We start from the raw sequence: 22,119 nt of genomic DNA, 5'->3' as shown, positions 1-22,119 counted from the left end.
TACATAATGTCTTCAACCTAACGATGGGCAGGCATGTTCCCTTTGTACCTGGCATCTGGTAAATCTGAGCAATGCATACTGTTGTCCCTCTAATAGCCCCTTATTTCTTCTCTACCTGTCTAACAGTGTGCAATGCAACTAATCTGCACCTTTCTCCATTGTAAATTATTTTTGAATACTGATTTTTTTCGTTATATGGTTGAAGGGATTTTCAGTTTTGTTCTTTTTTGACGTATATGTATTCCAGTCTACTTTTTTGCCTGCTCAGTGCTTGAGATCCTCAAAGGAGAGTATTCCTTGCAGTCTGATGTACTAACAAACACCTTTATAAAAATCTTTGGCTTTCATCTTTAGCAGCATCTTCCAGAAGATCACGTGTGAGAAGTCCTAGCTGACTTGTATTTAGTAGAGAAGCAGTGCTAAAACTTCATCTCTACTCCTGGTGATGAGGGAAGATTTCCATTACCCCTTGTCCTATCGCTACAGGCCCCGCTATAAAGTCTGTGCCCATCTTTCTTATAAGGCCCCTTGAAGTACTGGAAGGCTGCAATAAGGTCTCCCTGGAGCCTTCTCTTCTCCAGGCTGAACAACCCCAACTCTCTCAGCTTGTCTTCGTAGGAGAGATGCTCCAGCCCTTTGATTATTTTCATGGCCTATTCTGCGAAGAAAATTAGTGTGTAGCTTATCACAACATTTTATCAGAAATTGATTGGCTTTTCAACCCCCTTGGTATCGCTGTCTGTATTTTTCCCAAAGCACTGTAAATGAACAGATTTCTTAAAGGTATGTGCTGTGGATGGACTGGAAGCTATTGATTTTTTTTCTTGACAGAATGAACTCTATTAAAAAGTTGTAGAAACAGCTTTTTCTGTGAAGACAAGTAAAGCAGCAAGTTCTTCTGATCTCATAGGTATACAGTACTCTGGGTATTGTACATTGCTACACTGCTGTTTGTATTCCTAAAGTAGTAGCATAGAGATTTCCAGCCTATTTTTAAACTGAATATTCGGCATAAGGGTAGCAGTCTAACTATGCAAAGTGGACTAAAGGACTAATTTACACTATCTGTCAATATATCCTTTGCCTCCACAAAGTCCTGACAATATTCATGGCTCCATCTTTCTCAAAATCTAGTTGTACATATGTTTTCAAGAAACTGGGGGAAATGTGGTAAGAGACATGGATGATAATCACAAGAATCATAAAATTCAAATTCAACTGAATTTCTGCCTGCTGCTCAAAATTATCACACTGCTTTCCTGATGAAATATATGCTGCTTATTCCAACTGCCTCTGAGAGGACATGCATTTGAAGATCATGAGACAGTAATAAATACATCTTAATATAATATTTATTGCCCTTCACCAGCTACTTAAGACATCAGAAGAGAAGTTTGCCCATATATTTCGTTATTAATTGATCAGTCATTATGTACGCCCGAAGCAGCTGTAATAGGGATTTTTTTTAATTAACATCAATGCTTATTTTCGTTTGTTTGTACAAATTACAGATGTTTTTAAAGTTTTCGATTTTTAAGAGTAGTGCTTAAGATAAAATATTTTTAATATAAGTTTCATCGTATGTATAAAACATACTCTGCTTCACTGTTAACTTCTATTGCTGGATGCTGTAACCTAGGTGACAGAATTTTTTTTATTTCTTTTGCAAGAAATGTCTAATCACAAAAACATCATCTTTCTCAGCACGGGTCAGAAATACAGATATTATCATAGATAACTGCCAACTAATCTATTTTTTCATTATGTGTTTTTGCATTTACACAAAGACAAAAATAAAAAAAATAAAAAATAGAAACTGACAAAAACTAGGGAAATTCACCTAGAAAAAAACACATATTACCGTACTGTTCCTGATTTTTTTTTCATGTGAACAGCTGTTTGTGTACTCTAAATTTGACACTTCTTTAATACAACTTTTCATTTTCTTACATTTATTTTATCTTAGGTCTTTTTTAATTAATGCCTTGGTAATGCATTATTTTAGGACTGCTGGCATGTTGTTTGGCATCCAGGTAATCAATCAGACTGATGTACAGCTGTCTTATCTATCAAGCACTGAGTGAAAGAGGTTTGATTAGTAAGGAAGAATTAAGACATTGATTAAAGACATTGCCTAAACAGATCAAGAGTTACATCTGTCAAAAATGGCTCTTTTAATACTCTTTTCTTTGGTCGAGGTAGAATGAGCTGCCCTGTGTGCCTGCCTGAGTCCAGGAGCGATTGCGAGGAAAGAAACAAAAGACTTTTGAGGAATTTTATCAAATAGAAGCAATTTCCAGTGTGCAAAAAGAGAAGACATGCCCTTACAGGTGTCCAGCTGTGAAAAAGGGCTGATGATAACTCTGTCCTCTACAATCACTTCCCAACCTTGATTTCCCCACCCTAAGTCTCTCCTGCTCCATTTCCCTCCCATTTCAGAACTTCTCTGTTTTTCCTGGTCCAGAGCTACATCCTTTCTCCTCACAAATCCACTCTGGTTAAAAGGAAATTCCCAACCCTCTGTCTTAAATCTCCTGTCTCAAGACCTGCGCCCTTCCAATTGCCAGCCCACCCCAGAGTCTTTCATATCTGACCTTCCCCACTCCCCCGGTTTTCAGCTGTTCCTCCGGCCCTCGGCCATTCATGCCGGAGCCCTGGGGTCTCCCGGCTTGTGGCTTTCACTCTTCCCAGCCAGATGCTGCCGTGGCACGCGCTCTACTTCCACCTCTTCACGTACACGATTACTGGCGCTCTGTTAGACAGACAACCGGATCTGCGCGGTTGCATTGCTGTCCTGCAGGAATTTCAGGAACCTGGATAAATGGTCTGACTAAATAAGAGATGCAGGCTAAATGTAGGCTGCATTTATCAAGCGTTTTCCTGGATGAAAGCCTGATAGTGCAAGAATGACAAATAGTAACCCTAAGCCAGGCTCTTTTTCCTCACTTTTTTATAATTCACTTAACAAGGAAACTTGTTTACAAAATATTTAGAACAGCAAGAGACATCTGCAAAATAAAAATCAGTGTTGCTCAGATAGCCTTGCCGCCGAAATAACAGAACCCCATGAACTGCATTAGAGGGACATGACCAGATTTGCCTGTTAATGCATAGTTGTTACATGAAGAGTAATATTGACCAGGCTGCTAAAATCAGTACATGTTATGTGGCTGGGCCATGACCACTATCACTGTACAGGGAATTTGTACTCTGACCTCTTTATAACTTCCACACAGAAATAGAAACGCCGATAGGAGAAAAGATCCTGAGAAAAGGTCCTTAAAGTTTCTTTTAGGGTGATCCTTCTCACCGTTGTGCCTGAGTTTCTGAGGACATTTCCATTGAAATCCATTCCTGGTTACTCCTTTCAGTGTACTTTTGTATCAGATCCTTATTACTCTTTGATTCTGTCCCCATACTTAGTTTCTCATCTCAGTTTGATTGTGCTGCTTCTCATATATGGAAACTAGTAGACTGATGTTGCTAGGAAGAATTTTTTCACTGTCTTTATAGCCTAGAGCTTAGGAACTGATCAGTTGACTCTGCCACCTGTGGAGGAAGCTGTCATATCACTGCGTGGTTGGATTGAAAGCATTTTCAGCTTGTATTGTCCCTGAAAGTTTGTAGAATACTATGAAGGGGTATATAAAAGGCAGCTAATAAGGTTATCAATGCCTTAAGATAGCTATACAGAAAACAACCCTCAAATTTTCCAGTGCACATGCAGAATGAAAGGTGGTAGCAACTCCTGTATCAAGATTGCCCCAAACCTTCCCTTGCCAAATGTTGCTATATTGTTTGTAGCAGAAATTTGACAATAATTTGGGATAATATGACTTTCAAATAAATTTTCAGCCATATTGTAAGCAGTTAAAAATAATAATTTTCATACTTTTTTACTGTTGAAAATTTTCAGCTGATTTTTAGACCCTAGTAGAGGGGTTTAATGAAATGAAAAAGAAAAAAGACCACAGGAATATATAGACAATTTTTCGATTTTTTAAAGTAAATGAAGATTAAAAGCAGAATATTTTGTGCTGTCATTTTTTATAATGGCAAAATTGTATATATTTATTGCAGATAAGAAATGTGTCTCATTATTAAGTTAATAAACATGGGGGGTTGTATTTTTTAGGCATATGGAAGCAGTGGAAGAGCTATTTAGGTAACTCAGTAGGTTAAAACAATTACAACACACTTCATAAATCACAAGCAAACAAGATATTTTAGGGAAGGAGCGTGACGGATGAGGTCACCAGATATACAATATGTCATTTAGTTAACTTAAGCCCATATTTTTCCCATAATGTAGTAGATGAACTCATTAGTTACAATGAAAAACAGTAAGAAGGAGGCATCTGGCTTCCAACTGCCTATTTCTGACAGGGTTAAGATCACTGGATCTAGTAATGTTTCTGCTTTGTCTACTGACATGGCCTTGTGCTGCAGAAAACTGATGAGGTTTGCTGAAAATTTACAGGCTTACTGTCACAGTGTTATAACATAGACAGGTGCAATCAGTTATATTTTTGCTTCTGGTCATGTTTATCATTTTGCTAAGTTGCTTTGAGTATTCAGGATTTTTATAAAAGCGTACACGTTACCGGTTCAAGAGTTTTCTAAATAACGTTATAAAGCAGTCGTCTTTATTCCTGAATTCCGAAGGCAACAGAATTGATACGACACAGTATAAATGAGCATGGAATAAAACAGTGTTGTAACTAAAATTGGTTGGGTTTTGTGATCCATGCTCAGGAGTTTATAATTTACCTAAAATAGTACTACTGATAATGCTGATCCAGAAGGTCTTATAATACATCTTTTCAGACATATTTATCTGAATTTCACAAATACTAATTTGCTAGTATTCTTATTTGAGAGGCAGTCATTAAGCAGTTTTATCTGTTCTGAGTTTACTTTCATTTGATTTACAAAAAGTAAATTGGACCTTAAAAGGTCTTTTTTTATCTATGAAATGATATGAAATGAAATTAAATTTAAAAAGATCTTTTTCATTTAGCTTGCTAGATGTTTTTAAAATGAGAGTTAATGCACTGGATTTAGGTAGTTTTTAGAGATTGTTGTTCATAGTGATAAATCAGACTAAACTAAATTGACTTAGTGCAGCATATTCATAGTAGGTACTAGAGACACAGTAAGAAAAGATACAAGCCTGGTTTCTGTGGATATTAAGTCTCCATATACTTCCCTGTATATGGAATAACTTGATTTTTTTTTCCTAAATAATTTTTATTAGTGTTATGTGTTGTATAGTATGTCATATCTAAATTCTATATCCACAAATTTAATATTCCTTCCATTTTTAACTTCAAATGGTGTAATCCTCTAGGCATTTTATTTTCATTTGGGAACAAATGATTATAAGCCACCTGCTGAGTAATTAAGTAGAGTCTTATTTATAGAGTCTTTAGATTAGTTCTGATTTTTGGACTTCTTACTCTTAACTGGGAAGCTATTTCAATACCTTAATTCCATAGTGATGGCTGTGACTTCACAATCTTAATGTATTGCTGGTGAGTTTGCACTCTTCCATTTAGCTTAAATCTTTTTTCTTGAGAAAATATTTGTATAATAGCTATTGTATACCCTCTCAATACTAGTTTGGCCAGAGTATATCAGACAAACTCTTTTTTTCTGCAACAGTCAGCCATTGTGGATCTCCATAGTGGCACTTCCATCTTTCTCAAATCACATAATCACAGAATCACAGAAACACTAGGTTGGAAAGGACCTTCAAGATCATCAAGTCCAACCATTAGTCCAGCGCCACCATGTCCCCTAGACCATGTCGTGAAGCGCCACATCCACACGTTTCTTGAACACTTCCAGAGATGGCTACTCCACCACCTCCCTGGGCAGCCTGTTCCAATACCTGACCACTCTCTCAGTGAAGAAATTTTTCCTAATATCCAATCTAAACCTCCCCTGGCGCAACTTGAGGCCATTTCCTCTTGTCCTATCGCTGGTTACTTGGGAGAAGAGACCAACACCCTCGTCTCCACAACCCCCTTTCAGGTAGTTGTAGAGAGCGATAAGGTCTCCTCTCAGCCGCCTCTTCTCCAGACTGAACAACCCCAGTGCCCTCAGCCGCTCCTCAGAAGACTTGTGCTCCAGACCCCTCACCAGCTTCATTGCCCTTCTCTGGACACGCTCCAGCACCTCAGCATCCTTCTTGTAGTGAGGGAATATATAACAGCGTACACAGTATTCCATAATGAACCCCACCAAAGCCTTCTTTAATGCTGTTAATATTTAAGTGTTGCAGGAGCTAATTCTTCAGAAAAGTTTGGAATCACATTTGCCTTTTCCATGGCAGTGTTGTATAGTTACCCAGTGACTTGACATATCCAGGTTCTTCTCTTCAGACATTTCCAGTTGATGAATTCTGATTTTAATGGGAATCTTTGTGTTAGTCACTGGATGCATAGCTTTCCACTATTAAATGTAATTTGCAGTTCTGTCATAATTCCTTCTTATAATCATTCTTCTGTGCATCAATTGTACCTTGTAATTTTGTCATCAGCAAATTTCATCATTATATTTTTATTTTTTCACCTCAAATCTTTTTTAAATTTTAAATGAGATAATTCCTATGGTAGTTTTCCTCAGTCTGATGTTTTTTCTTTTGAAACTATTTGATGTCTCCTTCTTAGCCTTTGCCACCTTCTATTAATTCCCAGGTTCTCTTGACTAAAGCACTATCTGTTGTGACAACCCCAGCTTTACTGAATTTTACTACATTAGCCCTTATTTTCTTTGCGCAATAAATATTTTAAAAGCTCTTTTAGCAAAGTCATTTTGTAATCTGTCTTGTTCCATTCCATTACTATTATTTACTCCAAAATAAATCCTGAAATCTTGCTCACTGTTGAAGTCTCATAGTTGTCCAGATCATTTTCTCCCCTTTCTTCAAAAGAAAAACCATGTGTGATATTCTCCAGTCATATGTTGCAATCTCTACTTACCTGTTTGGCAAACGTACTTGCTACTAGACTAGTAATTTCATAGACTGTTTCCTTCAAAATTGGCTTGGAGTCAGTTCATTCCTGTGATTTTAATACATTAAAATCTTTCTTCTGCTTTGGTTAGGGTATTTGAATTTCCACATCCACATTTGCATTAGTTTCCTGTAGTTTTATGTTCAACATTGTCGGCTTTAATGAAAATTGAGGTTAAGTGTACTCTAACTTCACTGTGTAGAGGACCATCTTCTTTTTTAATGTCCTCTTTTCATTTACATAATAATGGAACCTCATGCTATTTTACTTAACATATATTGCAAGGGCAACAATCTCCTTGACCGTCGGTCCCATCCTACTCTTCCTTTCAGTTCAGCAGTATTGTCTTTGTATGGATCAATTTTAAAGAAACAAACAAGCAGAAAATTCATTAGGATCATTCTGTGGATCAGATGTCCTTCTGTGCCAAATATAGGCAGTACTAAGTAGATACGGATTTTTTTACTTCCTGACCCAGCAGATGCTAAGTGCATTTTATGCAGCTCATAAATCCAGTTTCTACTTCCTGCTTCACAAAGCACGGCTCATATCTATTTGATAAGATGTGTTTAAGGCACTTACTTAGGGGAAAGGAAAGAAGGAAGTGGCTTCAGCATTTACGGCTGTTAAAAGAAGAAAACAATACTCCTTATAATGGGTTATTCTGTTTTGTATTTTTAAAAGCCTACGTATAGTTCTACCTGTATCCGTTTGTTAATATTGTACATATGAAGAACTTTACACCTACCACTATTTCAAACATAAATAATTTCATGTAGAATTTTTTATGTGCACATGCATACACATGCACTTGTACCCCTGTGGTAAATACATAGATATTGCTGTATCAAACAATTGGTAATAAGATAAGTGATTGCTATGAAAGTTATATTGCTGAATGACTTTATATTTGGAATATTCAGAAGGGCAGAGCTTCATCTAAGTATGCTGTAAAATATTTTCCTTTAAAAAAAAACCAACCGAAAGTATTCCTAATTCATACACAGGACAGCTACATTTATAATCAAGACAGGTTATCCAATAAAATAAGGTAGTTTGAAAATAAATTAAAAAATCAGTTTGAGTGCAAGCTTTTTGTAGTTGAAAATAGCCACAATCTGTTGCTTTCAAACATATAACCAAAAAGATGAATATGGAATTTATTCACAAGTCTAGTTAACTTTCCACTAAGCATAGCAAATTACTCTTACTTAATGAAGTTGTGTCTGTTTCACTGAAGTAATTAATAGAGGTACACTTTTCTCGGTTACAAGATGTTGTAGAGTCCGTTTCAATCTGGAAATGTTCCAAACTCAACAGATTTCACTTTCCCATCTCTATAAAGCTGTGTTTATTTTGTTCTTAACATTTGCCAGAAAGAATTACAGAATTTCACCTTTTGTGGGGAAGGAGGAGTTATCTAAAGAATGAACAATAGCTTTTTTTTTTTCAGTCATGTATAAATAAATTTGTATTCATTGTAATGATGCCTGTGTAAAAATGTAATACTCATTTTAAACAAAAGACAAAGCGAACAAAAGGTCTAGCAATTTTCTTTTGAATGCAAGCTTAATATTTACTGACAGTGATAAAAAGACTAAATTTTACAGTAAACCTAAAGCATGAGTGATTGCATTTTTCTCTTCCAGTAGTCTCACAGATCATACCAATATGCAGTCGATATGTTATAATTTTTAATGTTGTTTTTGCTGGCAATATTTTGCTATTTGTTTACTGTGTGAGTAGTGGGCTGTAATTTCTAAATGTCACTGAGCTTGCATAATGCAACTTTGGGCTCCTTCTTCCAAGCCTTTATATATGCCAAACAGCTGTTGAAATCAAAACGTTTTGTATGTAGAATGAGTTTTTAAGGTGTAAACTACTAAGATTTGTGGGCTTTCTAACACTTTCACTTCTGTCTTGTAAAACCTCATGATCATATATTTAAGAGAAAAAAATCAAACTAAACTAAGCTATAAGTATTGTTCATTATCTCTATTTCACTGCAGAGACACCAACTGTATTTCCAGAAAATATCAAAGATAAAGAAACACCGACACCAGTTGAAGATATTCAGCTGGAAAGCTCTATTCCTCATACAGATTCTGGAATTGGAGACGAACAGATGCCCAATATTTTGAATGGGACAGACTTGGAGACCAGCACAGGCCCTGATGCCATGAGCGAGCTGTTGTCTACTTTGTCTTCAGAAGTGAAGAAATCTCAGGAGAGCTTAACGGAAAGCCCCAGTGAAATCTTGAAACCCGCATCATCAATATCCAGCATCAGCCAAAGTAAAGGCATCAATGTCAAGGAAATACTGAAAAGCCTTGTGGCAGCCCCTGTTGAAATTGCAGAATGTGGTCCGGATCCAATCCCTTACCCAGATCCTGCACTGAAGAGAGAAGCTCAAGCTATTCTTCCCATGCAGTTCCACTCATTTGACAGGTATATGGCTGGATTCATTATTTTATATGATGTAATTCAGAAGTTTGAAGGATTATTTTTTTTTTAACATGGTTATTCTTCTGTTGGTTTGTATTAGACTATATTAAAAAACATCTGCATTACTTCTCCTTTTCTGTGTTACCAAAAAGGACTGTATAGTATAGGCAAAAGTAATTCATCTTGTTTTTCTCTGTCAGCAGTTAATAAAACTCCACGAGGTACTTGGGAAACAAGCCTGTTGTAACGAAATGTTTTTGTAATAAAATCTTTTTTCCTTTAAAACAGCATTTTAGTGAGGAGGAGGGGTAATATCTGCTTATATAGAACAGACTGACTGTGCAGAAATTCAGTTGAATATTCTTTCAAAGACTTAAATCTTAATTGGATCCATCATTGCACTGTTTTCTGGTACTGAAATGCTTTGACCATGGCAAATTGTTTGCATGGTCATGGTGGAAACCAGTTTCCTTTTAGGTCTTTAAAAAGAAAATACACTCAAAAGTGTTAAATTAGTGTTTAAAATAGTGTTTAAAAATAAACTGCTGAACATTTCCACAAGGAGTACTTTGTTTCTCGTTTTAGGCTGTAGCTTCCCAGCTTCTTATAAATATACTTTTCTTTAAATATTCAGTCCCTCTCAATTACCCTGTACATAGAAGTTGTGATAAGATGTGCAATCAACAACGTTCTTCCAGAAGAAGGGTAGTCTGTTCCACTATGCACTCAGTCTTAACATGTGCAGAGAGCTAACTCTTATGCCTGTTGATGTGACTACATTTTCCAGTATGACAAGGTGCCTGCAGTTTCTTCATTAAAATGTTATTAAAAGTTTTTTTTAAAAAAAGAGGAATCAAGGCAACTCAAAGATGTGGTAACATCTCAAAACTTTAAGCAAAGTTGTAGAAATATGTTAGTTCATCATGCATCTTTTCTGGAAGAAATCAAAAATAAAACAAGAAAATGACTATGTTGGGATTTATGAAAAAAAAAAACCAAACAGAAAACCTGTACAAATATCAGAAATGTCTTCATTAAAGTCTTAAGAAAAACAATATGCAATCAGTGTTTTCAGCATAATGTAAACAGTAAAGTACAAGAATTTTAGAATAAAAGTGAAGAAGCACTATTTCATTATGTGAAATTATGAATTACGAATTCCATAGTAAAGCCCTGTTGACCAAGTTGTGATTCCATGATTTACTGTACAAAGTGTACAGCTAGTACACTGTACAAGTTTGTAGCTTGGTAGCACATGTAGTACTATGTCAATACTAGCCATTGTTTACTTCTTCTGCAAAAAAAGGTGGTAATGGTTCACGTTTAGGCAAACAAAGACCCATTTGTATCAATTTTGTTGAAGTGAACAAAATATCCCAATAGATCATCCTGTTATCTGATTTTGGTGAGTGAGGTAGGTCATGCTTTTTAGTAAAACCAAAACTAGCAGGTTCAGGGAACTCCCAGCAGATGAGGAAACATCAGATTCTTACCTACAACTAAACGAGTGTTATTGAACTGTGGGTATCTCACTAAAAATACTAATATTCTTAGCCCACAGGAACTCAATTGGCTGGTTGCACCTCACGGCTGCGTTACTTGAGTGATGACCACTGTTCAGGCAAACACTTCTCTGTGCACTTTTCTCACGTTTTCAAAGTACTTAGTTGACCGCTACGGCAATCTTTGGAGGCAAAAGATGAGTGGTCATCTTGCTTTTCTGTTTTAAAATTACAAAGGAGGAGCAGTTTGAGATCCTGAACGTATAACTTTTCATGGGAGCTGCAACAAAGGCTGAGGGGGGCGGGGAGAAAAGCCTTGAATACTATATTGAAATAATACTAGAATTAATAAAAATATTAATTGAGAAAGCAACATGGATTTTAGCTTTTGATGGTTTATAAATATTTTCTGTTGCCTATAGTATCCTAATTATCATTAAAAAAATAACAGTGTGATCATTTTTCCACGCTTGCTTATCTAAACATAAGTGTGTTTACTGATGGAAACTAATAATCAATTAATACACTTTGCATATTTTTTAAAAGCTAACACTATGCCTTTGGACCGTATTTCTGTAGATTGCTAGAGTTTATGCAGCTTTTGGTACGTCACTGAGCAATGTAGCTATTGGTCATGTTTATTTTCTCTAGGGAGAGCCATGGACAATGGAGTGTATTGTTTTGCCAGGTTTTATTTGTTTCAGTTCTTATAAAATACACACAGTGATCCCATATTTATAAGCGAATCGAGGTTAGAGAAATGTATTTTTCACTTTAATAAAAAAATATTCTTAGTCCTTGTGAGGATAGACTTTTTTTTTGTATTTTTGTATTTGGATGGTTGAGTGCCTTGTAAAAGAAGAGTTGAGGCAATAAGTAATTAGTAGAAAAATAACAGTATCTTTGTTGTTTTAAAGGTATCTCTTTAACTGTAATCACTGATCTTACATGCAGGTAAATGCCATATAAAGCAAACATCTGTAAATAGAACTGAAGTTATTTTATCTATTTATTTATTTTAACTGTTTTATCATTTAATATGATGTGTTTTGCTCCGCATGTTCTTTTAATTATACGTTGCTAATATGTTCATAAGAGTCATTGTGTAATAGGCTACGCTGTATTCTTCCACAGAATTTGTGCAGTTATAAATGAAATCTAAAAGCAGAAAATGTGTCCAACATGTTTTATCAAACAGGACTTGTGTGTAGTTAATGTATGCAGCAGTTCAGGCACTATCGAATGTAAATGATGAGGTGATATTGATGAAAGGAGGGGATTGAGGTCTCGGGGGGCACTGATGACGGATTGAACAGAAGCGGCCTCGCACCGCACGTAACTCAAGTCTGTCGTCTTCACCGCTCAAAGCCGTAATGGGAGGTGGCAGTCTGAAATGAGTTGCCACGGCAAAGAGTATTATTTTTGAAATGCTTTCACACAAATCACTAGGCCCTGCATACAACTTAGTTTCATGCTTTAATGTCATCAGGAGGCACAAATTGGTGTGTCTAATTGTTTGCCACCTGCCAGCAAAATGAGCTGCCAGCCAGCCAGACGGGTTTGATTGTCTGTCAGCTCTTCAATAGATTGAGAGTGACAACATCAAAAATTTCACTTCAAACTCTGAAGCTTTGAGCAGCTTTTCAGAGACCTCTTCCCCACAAGTGCTTCTGGACAACTGCATTTTTCAATTAGTTTTCAATATATCGCTGCCTTCTGCCTCATCTGTCTTAAGGTAGCTCTAATTACATTATGAGCTATATAAACAGATTTCGGGGACACTGGAGCCTGGATGCTCAAAGTTATGACATATCTTTTAACGTCAGACAGAATTCCTTGAAAATACCATCCAGGATGACATTTTTAGACGCAAACACAAAGGGTTATTTCACCTATATTTGCAACTAATGGAGCATAACTCACCAATAGTTCCTTTTTGCTTTCTCATCTTTTGTCTGACAAAAATCAGTCCCCCTTACTAGGTTTTGGGGTTCTCTTGTTTCTGGTTTTTTGTCAATTTGCATTTGTCCTACTAGACACAGCCTAGACCATTAGTGTTTGTGAGGTTTTTTGTGATTCTACCTAGATTCTACTGCATTCTGAAGCTTACATTTGTTCCATTCTACTTTTTTCTAGTGGAGAGTTTTTAGAGGGGTGCTGTTATTGAAGTTGAGAGTGCTCTTGGTTTTGTGTCTCATTTATTATTTTTTCAAAGTGAGGTAATTTACATATATTTTCTGAACTTAGCAGAATTATTTCAATAGGAAGTGTGCTTGCATAAGCAGAAAATCTTGAGTTCCCGGAAATGAGAAGATCAGTTATTTTTGCTGCTGTTAAATACCTTATTCCCTTTTAATCCATTATCACTCTATAAATTGCAATACTATGGGTTTGCATAGTTTAAATGCTCAATGCAGTCTTTACAAGCATATTTTGAAATATTTTGAGGGACACACTTTTGAAGTATTTTAGTCTTGGTTTGCGGTTTGGGTTTTTTCCTTGGGGCCAGTTTTAAAGTTATTTATATGCTAGAAAAGGTGGACATCTTGTGAAATCTAGTCAGGGCTGATACATGTCCTTCCAGTTAGAAGCCAGAGAAAGGAGGTCTTCAAAAAGTATGTTTGGATAAAATTCTATGTTTTATGAATGTAGGCTATATTTAGAAGGAATACTCAGAGTATCTATATGTTTTACTACAATAGACTTTTTTTCTTTATTTATTTTACTGATTGACAGAGTGGGAATAGATTTGATTTTCCTGAAAACTTAATAAAAATTAGTTATTAATAGATATGTTTTAGTTTTCTCCCAACAGAAAAGATTACTTTTTAAAGTTCATCTGAAAAATAGCTGGAGAAAACAGAGCACCTTTCCCATAAATCAGGTAGGGACAGTTACAGGTGCTGTCTGTACTTATTCGTTGCATTCCCCGTTACCTTGGGTGTCACAGTAGTTTGTGAACATGAATGTGAATGAAAAAAATAATCAGTAATGTGGGAATTAAGTGACTTATCTGGGTGCCAGATCACTCTCAATAATATTCCTGATCTTTGTGTGATGGAGATTGTGGTCCAAAGGAAAGAACTGAGAGCTCCTCTCTCTAGAATCTCTTTTCTAAGGCAGATCAGATCAGATCCTGTTAGAAAGAGAAGGGACCTGAAGTTGCATTGTCTGTATTCCTAGAGAGCGTCTTAACCACTCGTTTACTAAATAAAAGGGGGGACGAGGTGGAAGTGCACCTCCATCTCAGCTGTTCATTTAGGTCAATGCATCCCAAATTTATTAATACGTTGAAGTCAACCAAAATTGGGTATATTAACCCTCAATTTTTTTCATCTAGCTGTAATCATATTCCTCTTGTGTGATATCTGTCTTTTCATACTCATATGCATGGCACTGTAGCTATCTCTCAGCTGAAGCTTTATGTATGTTTTATCAGGAGAAACCAACATCTCTCTACTCTTTAATATGATTCACTGGATATACAGCTGAAAATTATGCCGGATTTTTGTCTTACTTTTTTACCCCAATAGGCCACTGTAAAATCACTATTAAAGCTGTTTTGACTTTAGAGGACTGTGGCTTTTTAGCTTCTGCTTTTTTGTATTTTTTTGCATCACAGATGCAGGATTAGGTTCCTCACCCATCCCCAGGCTATACCTCATGCTCGTGCATGTTTCTTTATGTTTTTTTCTTTATTCAATTATGTTTCTGGCATTTAATACATTACATTTTCACTTCTATTCTATTCACATTCTTTAAACTCATTAGATTTCCAGTATCTCAAATTTCTCTCTTCAGCCAAGACCATTCATCTTTCTTGGTGGTTATCTTTTTAATATCTTACAGTTTTTCCTTGTTTCATGTCAAAATTTTAGATAATTTTAGATACTTCAGCTAATTTATCCTGATTGCAAAGGAGATACTAGTGACTGGGAATTTCATTGGGGGTAAATACTCACTCTCTTGCTTTATCTGAGAGCAAAGATCAATGATCTTCATGTCCTTGTCCTTAAATCACACCTGAGATGATTCCCTTTCTTCTGTTTAGAAACAAGCAATTTGTGCTTAGTAGATGAGGATCATTTTATGAACTTTAAGATTTGGATGTTTTGGTAAATGGTTATGTTATGGTGAATGGTGTCACGTGATTGAAAGAATCCATAATAACTGGACAATCAGCACTAAAGTTTTGTTTCATAAGTCTCAAAGATGATATACTTCTGTGAGTCTTCCATATCTCTTCAGTATACCTTACATTTTTTTATTCAGTTTTTCTTCCCCATGACTGTTGACTCTTAAGTTTCCTCCTTCATTGCAGATTAATCTTATCTTGATGCAGTCAGCCTAGATGCAGTCAGCCTAACAGAAGGTTGTCTAAAGTAGGATTCAAAACATGTTAGTACATACTAATGATCACTAGTTCCAGACTCAAATCACAATCTAGGGCTGAAATCAGAAGAACAGTGAGTAACCAGCAATATTCATGTTTCATAAAGGACCGGACATGTACATAGGTATGGAGAATATCAATCACTTTCAGAGAAGAAATACTAACAGAGATTAAATTAAACTATAGGAACAAGGTAAAACATAATATAGCAAACAAATTATCTCCCATTTTCTACTGTGATTTCTTCTGAAATGTCTGGCAGAAGTTGCTGTTTGACAGAGAATACTTCTGTGAAAAATCTGCCTGAATTCGGTACTGAATTTTGAAGCGCAGTTCTTGAAAATGCTCATGCTTTCTGGTGTTGTGGGGGAGGAAGGGAGGAGCAAGAATATTAATTCAGCCTTAAGAGGTTTCACATATCCCAGAAGAGTGTAAAGTGATTCTAATTTAATTGCTGCTGCTCAGATAGGTAGCACAAGACATCCAGTATTTGAGGCTTATCTCTGACCTCTTGATTGACCAGCATGATTAGGTTGGAAGGCCTTTGGATTTTCAAATGGAGAAGAGGCGCAGAATGTGGATCACAGAGAAAGAGAGAGAAAATATAGTGCTGCATAACCTGATTTGTCTATCACCAGCACTGGGTAGCTAAATTCTTAGGGGAAGTTAGTTTGAGAAGGTTTTTTTTTTTAATTTCCATTTTCTCTTTTTGCAGTTCAACACGTTGATGGTATTATTTTCTATCTAGTTATGTCATGCAAATTACTAAAACCCAGCTGGATCCTATAGCCATTTGCTGACGTTATTTAATGAAGCAGCAATGCACAAGTAGCGTGCAAGTTGAACCAACAACATTCATCTTAAACATGATGCGAATTCCGATGACTTCAGGCTTAGATTTACTATTTGAATAGGACAGTCATTGAGTGATAAAATAGTGATTAGTAGTCACATTCTTTTTAGAATTGTAAACTACCTGAGAACAGAAAAATGAAATCAGCCGCTACAGCCAATTGCTACTAAGCTTTTGTTGACTAAATCATTGAGGATCATTTAGGAACATGATGATGTGATTCATAAAAATGTGGACCACTTTGGAACATTTTGGAAATCTGAAATAAGTTGTAGAAAATAAAGCCTAAAATGCCATGACGGGAGTGTATATAACCTTTTCTTCTAGTCTATAGATTTCTCCTCCTCCATGAAAGAAACAGCTGAATGTGCTGTTGGAGTGGTTTGATTGGTTAAAAGAAGGTTTTTCTCACTTGAAAGCAGTAATACTCTTTCACCTTTCTTGTTCTGCTGTTCCTCTGATTGTTTAGCACATTTTTGACCAGTCTGGTGTGTTGTTCATAGAGTTTTTCAGTCTCCTTCAACTGGATGTCATTTTGTATTCACTCACTGTATTTTGTTTTATCAGTAGGAATGAGACATTTTGACAAGGTCACCATGTATGACGCGTCAGAAAGCTGCATTTTCTTTCAGTCTGGCATGGTAATGTCTTACTGATTTTGCCTGTTCTTATGGTAGAGAGGTTTCTCTTGATGTTTCTTGATAATTTGTAATTTAATAACACCTGCCCTGTCTTAATGTCCTGATTCAGACTTACGAAAGAATGTCAGCCATATGTAGAGCATTAGCATCTGTGGGATCCGGGCAGGATTGTCCTTTCTTGCTATGGGAGCTGATTTTCAGTCTTAAACTACATTTTTAAGGAAAGAGTCTTTCCTTTATAGGAGGCCAGTACATTTGGGCATTGGACTAAATGACCTTTAAAGGTTCCTTCCAACCCAGAGTGTTCTACGATTCTATTACAGCTGAGGAGTAAAGGTGACATACGTGGTCTTTGCCGTGGAAAGTTAGATGACCTTTTGGATAATCTGAAAGACCACTTGAACTGTCTGAAGATAAGGAGGAAGACCTTGAATCTTGACCTTGAAGACCTTGAAGCTTCATCTTCTTTGGAAACTAACAGGAAAGTAGGATACTTTTGCAGCAATTTAGCAGATACCCATACCAGACCTTATCAGAGGGGAAAATTATTTTACTTAAAATAAAACCCAAAACCAAACAGATCTCACTCACACTCTGTCTCATGTTTGCAAACACTAGAATGGGTGTGTGTCTAAGTAGCCTATCCAGCAGCCAGGCACCCCACGTGCTTGTGTCCAGATGCTAGGTCCAGGATCTGCTGCAATGACATGGAGAGCGTGGGATGCCAGCTCTCAAGTCTTCCTCACATCTCCTGGGTCCTTCATAGGTTGGCAACTATGTTCAGGTTTTGGATATGCCTTTCTTCACCCCTATGGAGCTGCCAACATTTTCTCTGTCCTTTCCTACCTCTTTGAGTCAACACTGTTCACTATTTTTTTCTCCAAGGTCTGGTTATCTTGTTAAGCTACATACATGCCTGTGGTCTTGATGACCTGATAATCTATGTTCCATTAGCATAGGCCAGTCTAAAATATCTTTTCCTGCTGTGTCTTTCCTTCTTGTGCCTCAGCACCCAAATATTCCCATTCATTCTTCATTCACACCAATCTTAGCTGTAGGTAAGTCCTAATTTCTGTGTTGACCGAAGTATTCATTGAGCTAGAGATCTTTCTGTGCAGGTAGGAGCTAATTTTTCAAAATTTTATGGTGTTATGGAGCAAATTAATCTAACCCATGTAGATCTAGCTTTATTTGCCTGTAGCTGCTGCTAAGTAAACAATTCATATCAGAAATGATTATAAGAGATTATTAAGTACAGAAAAAAGCAATTATTTTAAGGTCACATATCTTAATCAATAGCTATTCAGTGTGCAAACTCATCTTCTCCTAATGTAAATGGAAGGAGACAGAAAACCATCAATATGCCTAGAATTACCTTTCTAATAGTACATGCTTCAGGGTGGTGGTAAAACTGTTGTTCAGAATGCAGACACTTCAACTGGCACTGCTACTCCTCTAAAAAAAGTCGTAAAAAAATTGCTTATGAATTGTTTTATACACTGTCATCATATAAAAGGAGATTTCAAAAAATAACACTGGTATATAATTCTCACAATGATATTATCAATACAATTTGCATCACCAGTCTTTAAAATCCAGGGAGACTGAGGATGTAGACATAAATGAACAAACTACGCTACTGTAAAAAATTGTTCCGCACCTTTTGATCCATGATGTTCCATCATATTTACACAGAAGTGTAACAAAACAATTGCTAAGGGAACTTCTAAAGCAAAGCGTTGCTTTATTACCCTAAATAGTTGCATTTTCTTGCTATTTTATTTGATCACAATGGTTAATTTTAAAGAAAAGTGTATCTGCTTAACCAGAAAACATGTATATGATGATGAAAATATATATTTTTAACATTTACAAATACGATTTGTTTCAGGTTTGTTTTTCACTTAGGTTTTTTGTTGAAATAGACTTTTAGGAGCAGTTTTCTATAGATAAATGGAAAAATTAAATGGAAAAATACAAATACAGTTGTCTGCACTGACAGCTGTCCAGAGTTGAAAAGATATTAAATGTCTCTGTAATATTTTCCTTCTTCTTCCCTTTTAACACATACAGCAAGTCTTTTAATTTTGAGTTTTGAAAAAAAAGAGTGGTTTAAGATTACTTGAGAAAGTGTTTGTCTGAATGCAATGTTGTCTATATATCTAATATGTCAGATTTTTTGTATGAAAGCTCAGTCCTCTTCTTAAAAGCTTCAAATTCTGAAGACTTCTTCTTAAACCTTATTTTTAAATGGACATGATATCAATATTGTGAAAGCAAATATTTACTGTGTTGTAGTAGTTTAGGTGTTCAATTTAGATCGTGTGCTCTTGATTTAAATAAGTATGAAAGTTTTCCAGAAGACTGAGGTGCTAAATTATTTTTGTTAGTCAACTATATTTGCAAGACCAGTATGTGCCTGGTACTGAAGAATCAACTACTGTATTGAAATGTTCAGATGACTGGCAAAAAAATTGTCGTCTTAGAAACTTCAGTAAGATCAACAAATTAACATACTCATTAAGACTGCATGCATATAGGCTGCTAGTATGCTAGTCTGCTGGCATCATTTCCAACACGTTTTCTTGTAACATTTTCTTAGCAAATCTAGAATACAGGTGATAGTGGTGTTCACAACACATCAGGGAAGTGGTGGGGTCATTCCATTTTATGGGCACTGAAAGACAAATTAATCACATGAAGCTGCAGACAAAGGCTCGGGGTATAGTTTAGGGGTCTGTTAACGTAGTCTTACCCTGTTTTAGAAAGGTTAAGAAAATCAACATTATTATGTGTTCCTCAGCAATGGTATTATAGCACAATCCCATCAAAAACGAAAACTCTTGCTGACTCTGTTGTGCAGTTTTAGTCATCTGCCATTTCTTTTCCCACAGGAGTGTTGTTGTACCGGTAAAGAAACCCCCTCCAGGTAGTCTGGCTGTTACCACAGTTGGAGCTGCCACAGCTGGGAGTGGACTGCCACCGGGTAGTACACCTAATATATTTGCTGCAACAGGAGCTACACCAAAAAGTATGATTAATACAACAGGTATTGTCTTTAAATATTTTTGTGTCCCTCATTTTTTTCTTGTTTGTTTTTTTGTTTTGTTACTTTTAGTGTTGTTTTGGTTTTTAATCATCTTTTTTGTTACTGTTTTTGTGCTTCTGTAATAAAAACCTGGAAAGATTAAATCTTGGCCTTTATTAGAGCCAGTGTTTTCTCTTGGTGTATGTTTATATTTGTTGATAGTGCACGTTGGAGTTGCACAGCCTTAAGTAAGTGAATAAATAGCCTTAATACTATTTTGTAAGTGTAGTTTAGAATTGAAATGAGCTAACTTCTCCAGTGCTTTGCAGTAGAGGATGTTTGTTTATAAGATATATACCAATTAATCCCGCCTTACTTGTCAAAGACAGACAACCAGTTACTTAATAAATATAATGCAGATTGTGGAGAGTTAATAATCTGGGCAATTACGATTTGTCAATGAAAATTATGCTATGATTTTTGCAAGGTTTTTTAGTAAGAACCTACCTAACTTAACTTAACTGTAGTCATGTCTTATCAGCAGTTGTTTACTGTGTCCTATAGGAGGAGGAGAAGACTTTTTTTTATTATTTATAATAGTAATAATGGGATTGTCAATCATGAAGGAGCCTGTTGACCATGGAGACTGTGGTTTCCATTCAGAAATGAATCCTTACTAAAAGCAACTGATGTTTACTTAAACTCCTTTGAAATGTCTGGCTATGGTCTGTTTTCTCTCTAAACTAAGCAAAAGCACTTGAGAGAAGAGCTCCCTTCAAGAATATCACAACTTCAGTCAAGGGTTGAGAAAATGAAAATCTCCCTGGGGTTGCAGAAAACGGAGGGGGAAGCTTTTGGCATCCTTCTGCTTCATGGAATAATATGAAGACAAACTCATTTTTTTTCTTTCCTTTTGCAGATTACCTTTAATACCTGGTAATAGAACTTTGATTTTTCTAAGGATAATAAAAAAATTTTTAAATCTAATTATCCTGAGGCAGATGGGAGGAATGAATGCTATGAATAATGTTATCACTTCTATGAACAGTTCCATTTGTGTAGCCACTTCTGTTAATCTTGAACAAATTTCCTTTTAGGTACTCTTATGTCATGCAAAAAATATCCTACATTGGAAACCTTGTTTTCCAAATGATACTGAATAGTGTAAGCTTTTCAGTCTTCTCACTGATTAAAGATCTGAACTGTTTTGGCTGGAATGTAGTATCTCTTCTTTGTAAGTAATTGCATTTAAAAATCAGTCATTTCCCCAATACTGTTCTTAGTAGAGGACAGTATTGCAGATACCATGGTACATTCACTGTGGATTAAAGGCTGCTTTTTTTTGGTAGATCTTATAGCTTCTTTTTTTCCTAATGCAACTGTTTTTGTCTCCTAGTCTATGGATTAGCTTGATTAAATGAAAAGTATTGATTCAATGGAATTTCAGCAAATATCAGACTTAATTAGAACTGTATATGTACTGAATTTCTTTAGTGATCTTATTTGGTAAAGCCTTTTATGCCTGAATTCATCTGAATGAGCTTTATTGATGAATTCTCTTAAGAAATAGTTTGAAGAGTCCTTCCCCTCCTACCTTTTTTAAAGATTTGAATTTTGTATCAATGTTTCAGAATTGGTAAACACATTAATGACAGTAAAAAAAAGTAGTATCACATTGAAAACATATAAATATATGGTAGATTAAAATGCTCATTTTGCCATTTTTAAATAAGCTATTCCTACCGTAGTTAAAACAGTGATCATGTATGTCAGTTTTTGAGATATACATGTGAAATATCCAGATACTTTCTGGTTTATATACTTGTGGTGTCTGTTATTAAAGTAATTAATAATCTATGTTATTAATGATCTTAAAGTAGTGTATAACATTTCATTAAACAGCTCTTCTTTTTTTTTTACTATGGTAGAAAAGAAACAGTATACAGTTTTTTAGAAACACTAGATGTCCCCCCAAACCTTCTATTTACAGTTGTTTTTACAGTAGAAAATACTCTAGAAATACAGTGTTTTCTTTGAGATATATTCTGTGCTTCACTTGTGAGAAAGGTTTTTTTTCAGTTATTCATGGATTGCAGTCGGTGTTTACATTCCATCTGCCATCACTGTCGTAGTCAATGTCACCGTCACGATGTAATGAGATGTATGTTACTGAAGTCCTTTTAGTGCTTTAAATGTATCTTCTGGGAGATAGGTTTCCTTCCTTCATCTCTTTATGTA

At 35.8% G+C, this 22,119-nt stretch overlaps 1 protein-coding gene across 1 annotated transcript in view; it reads left to right on the top strand.

Annotated features, from left to right (window-relative positions):
• NBEA (neurobeachin) overlaps positions 1–22,119 on the top strand; it is a gene marked incomplete at both ends in the record, with an annotated part of 159,812 nt that overhangs the window by 80,967 nt on the left and 56,726 nt on the right. Inside the window, 2 exons of the mRNA XM_010283206.1 lie at positions 9,029–9,467; positions 19,748–19,902. Of these exons, the coding sequence (XP_010281508.1) occupies positions 9,029–9,467; positions 19,748–19,902 (594 nt within the window). The remainder of the gene's footprint in view (positions 1–9,028; positions 9,468–19,747; positions 19,903–22,119) is intronic.

Source organism: Phaethon lepturus, unplaced genomic scaffold (genome assembly GCF_000687285.1).
Source record: "Phaethon lepturus isolate BGI_N335 unplaced genomic scaffold, ASM68728v1 scaffold4233, whole genome shotgun sequence".
NCBI classification, from domain to species: Eukaryota; Metazoa; Chordata; class Aves; order Phaethontiformes; family Phaethontidae; genus Phaethon; species Phaethon lepturus.
The sequence above is the reverse complement of the archived record's forward strand: the minus strand, read 5'-3'. Positions and strand labels throughout refer to the sequence as shown.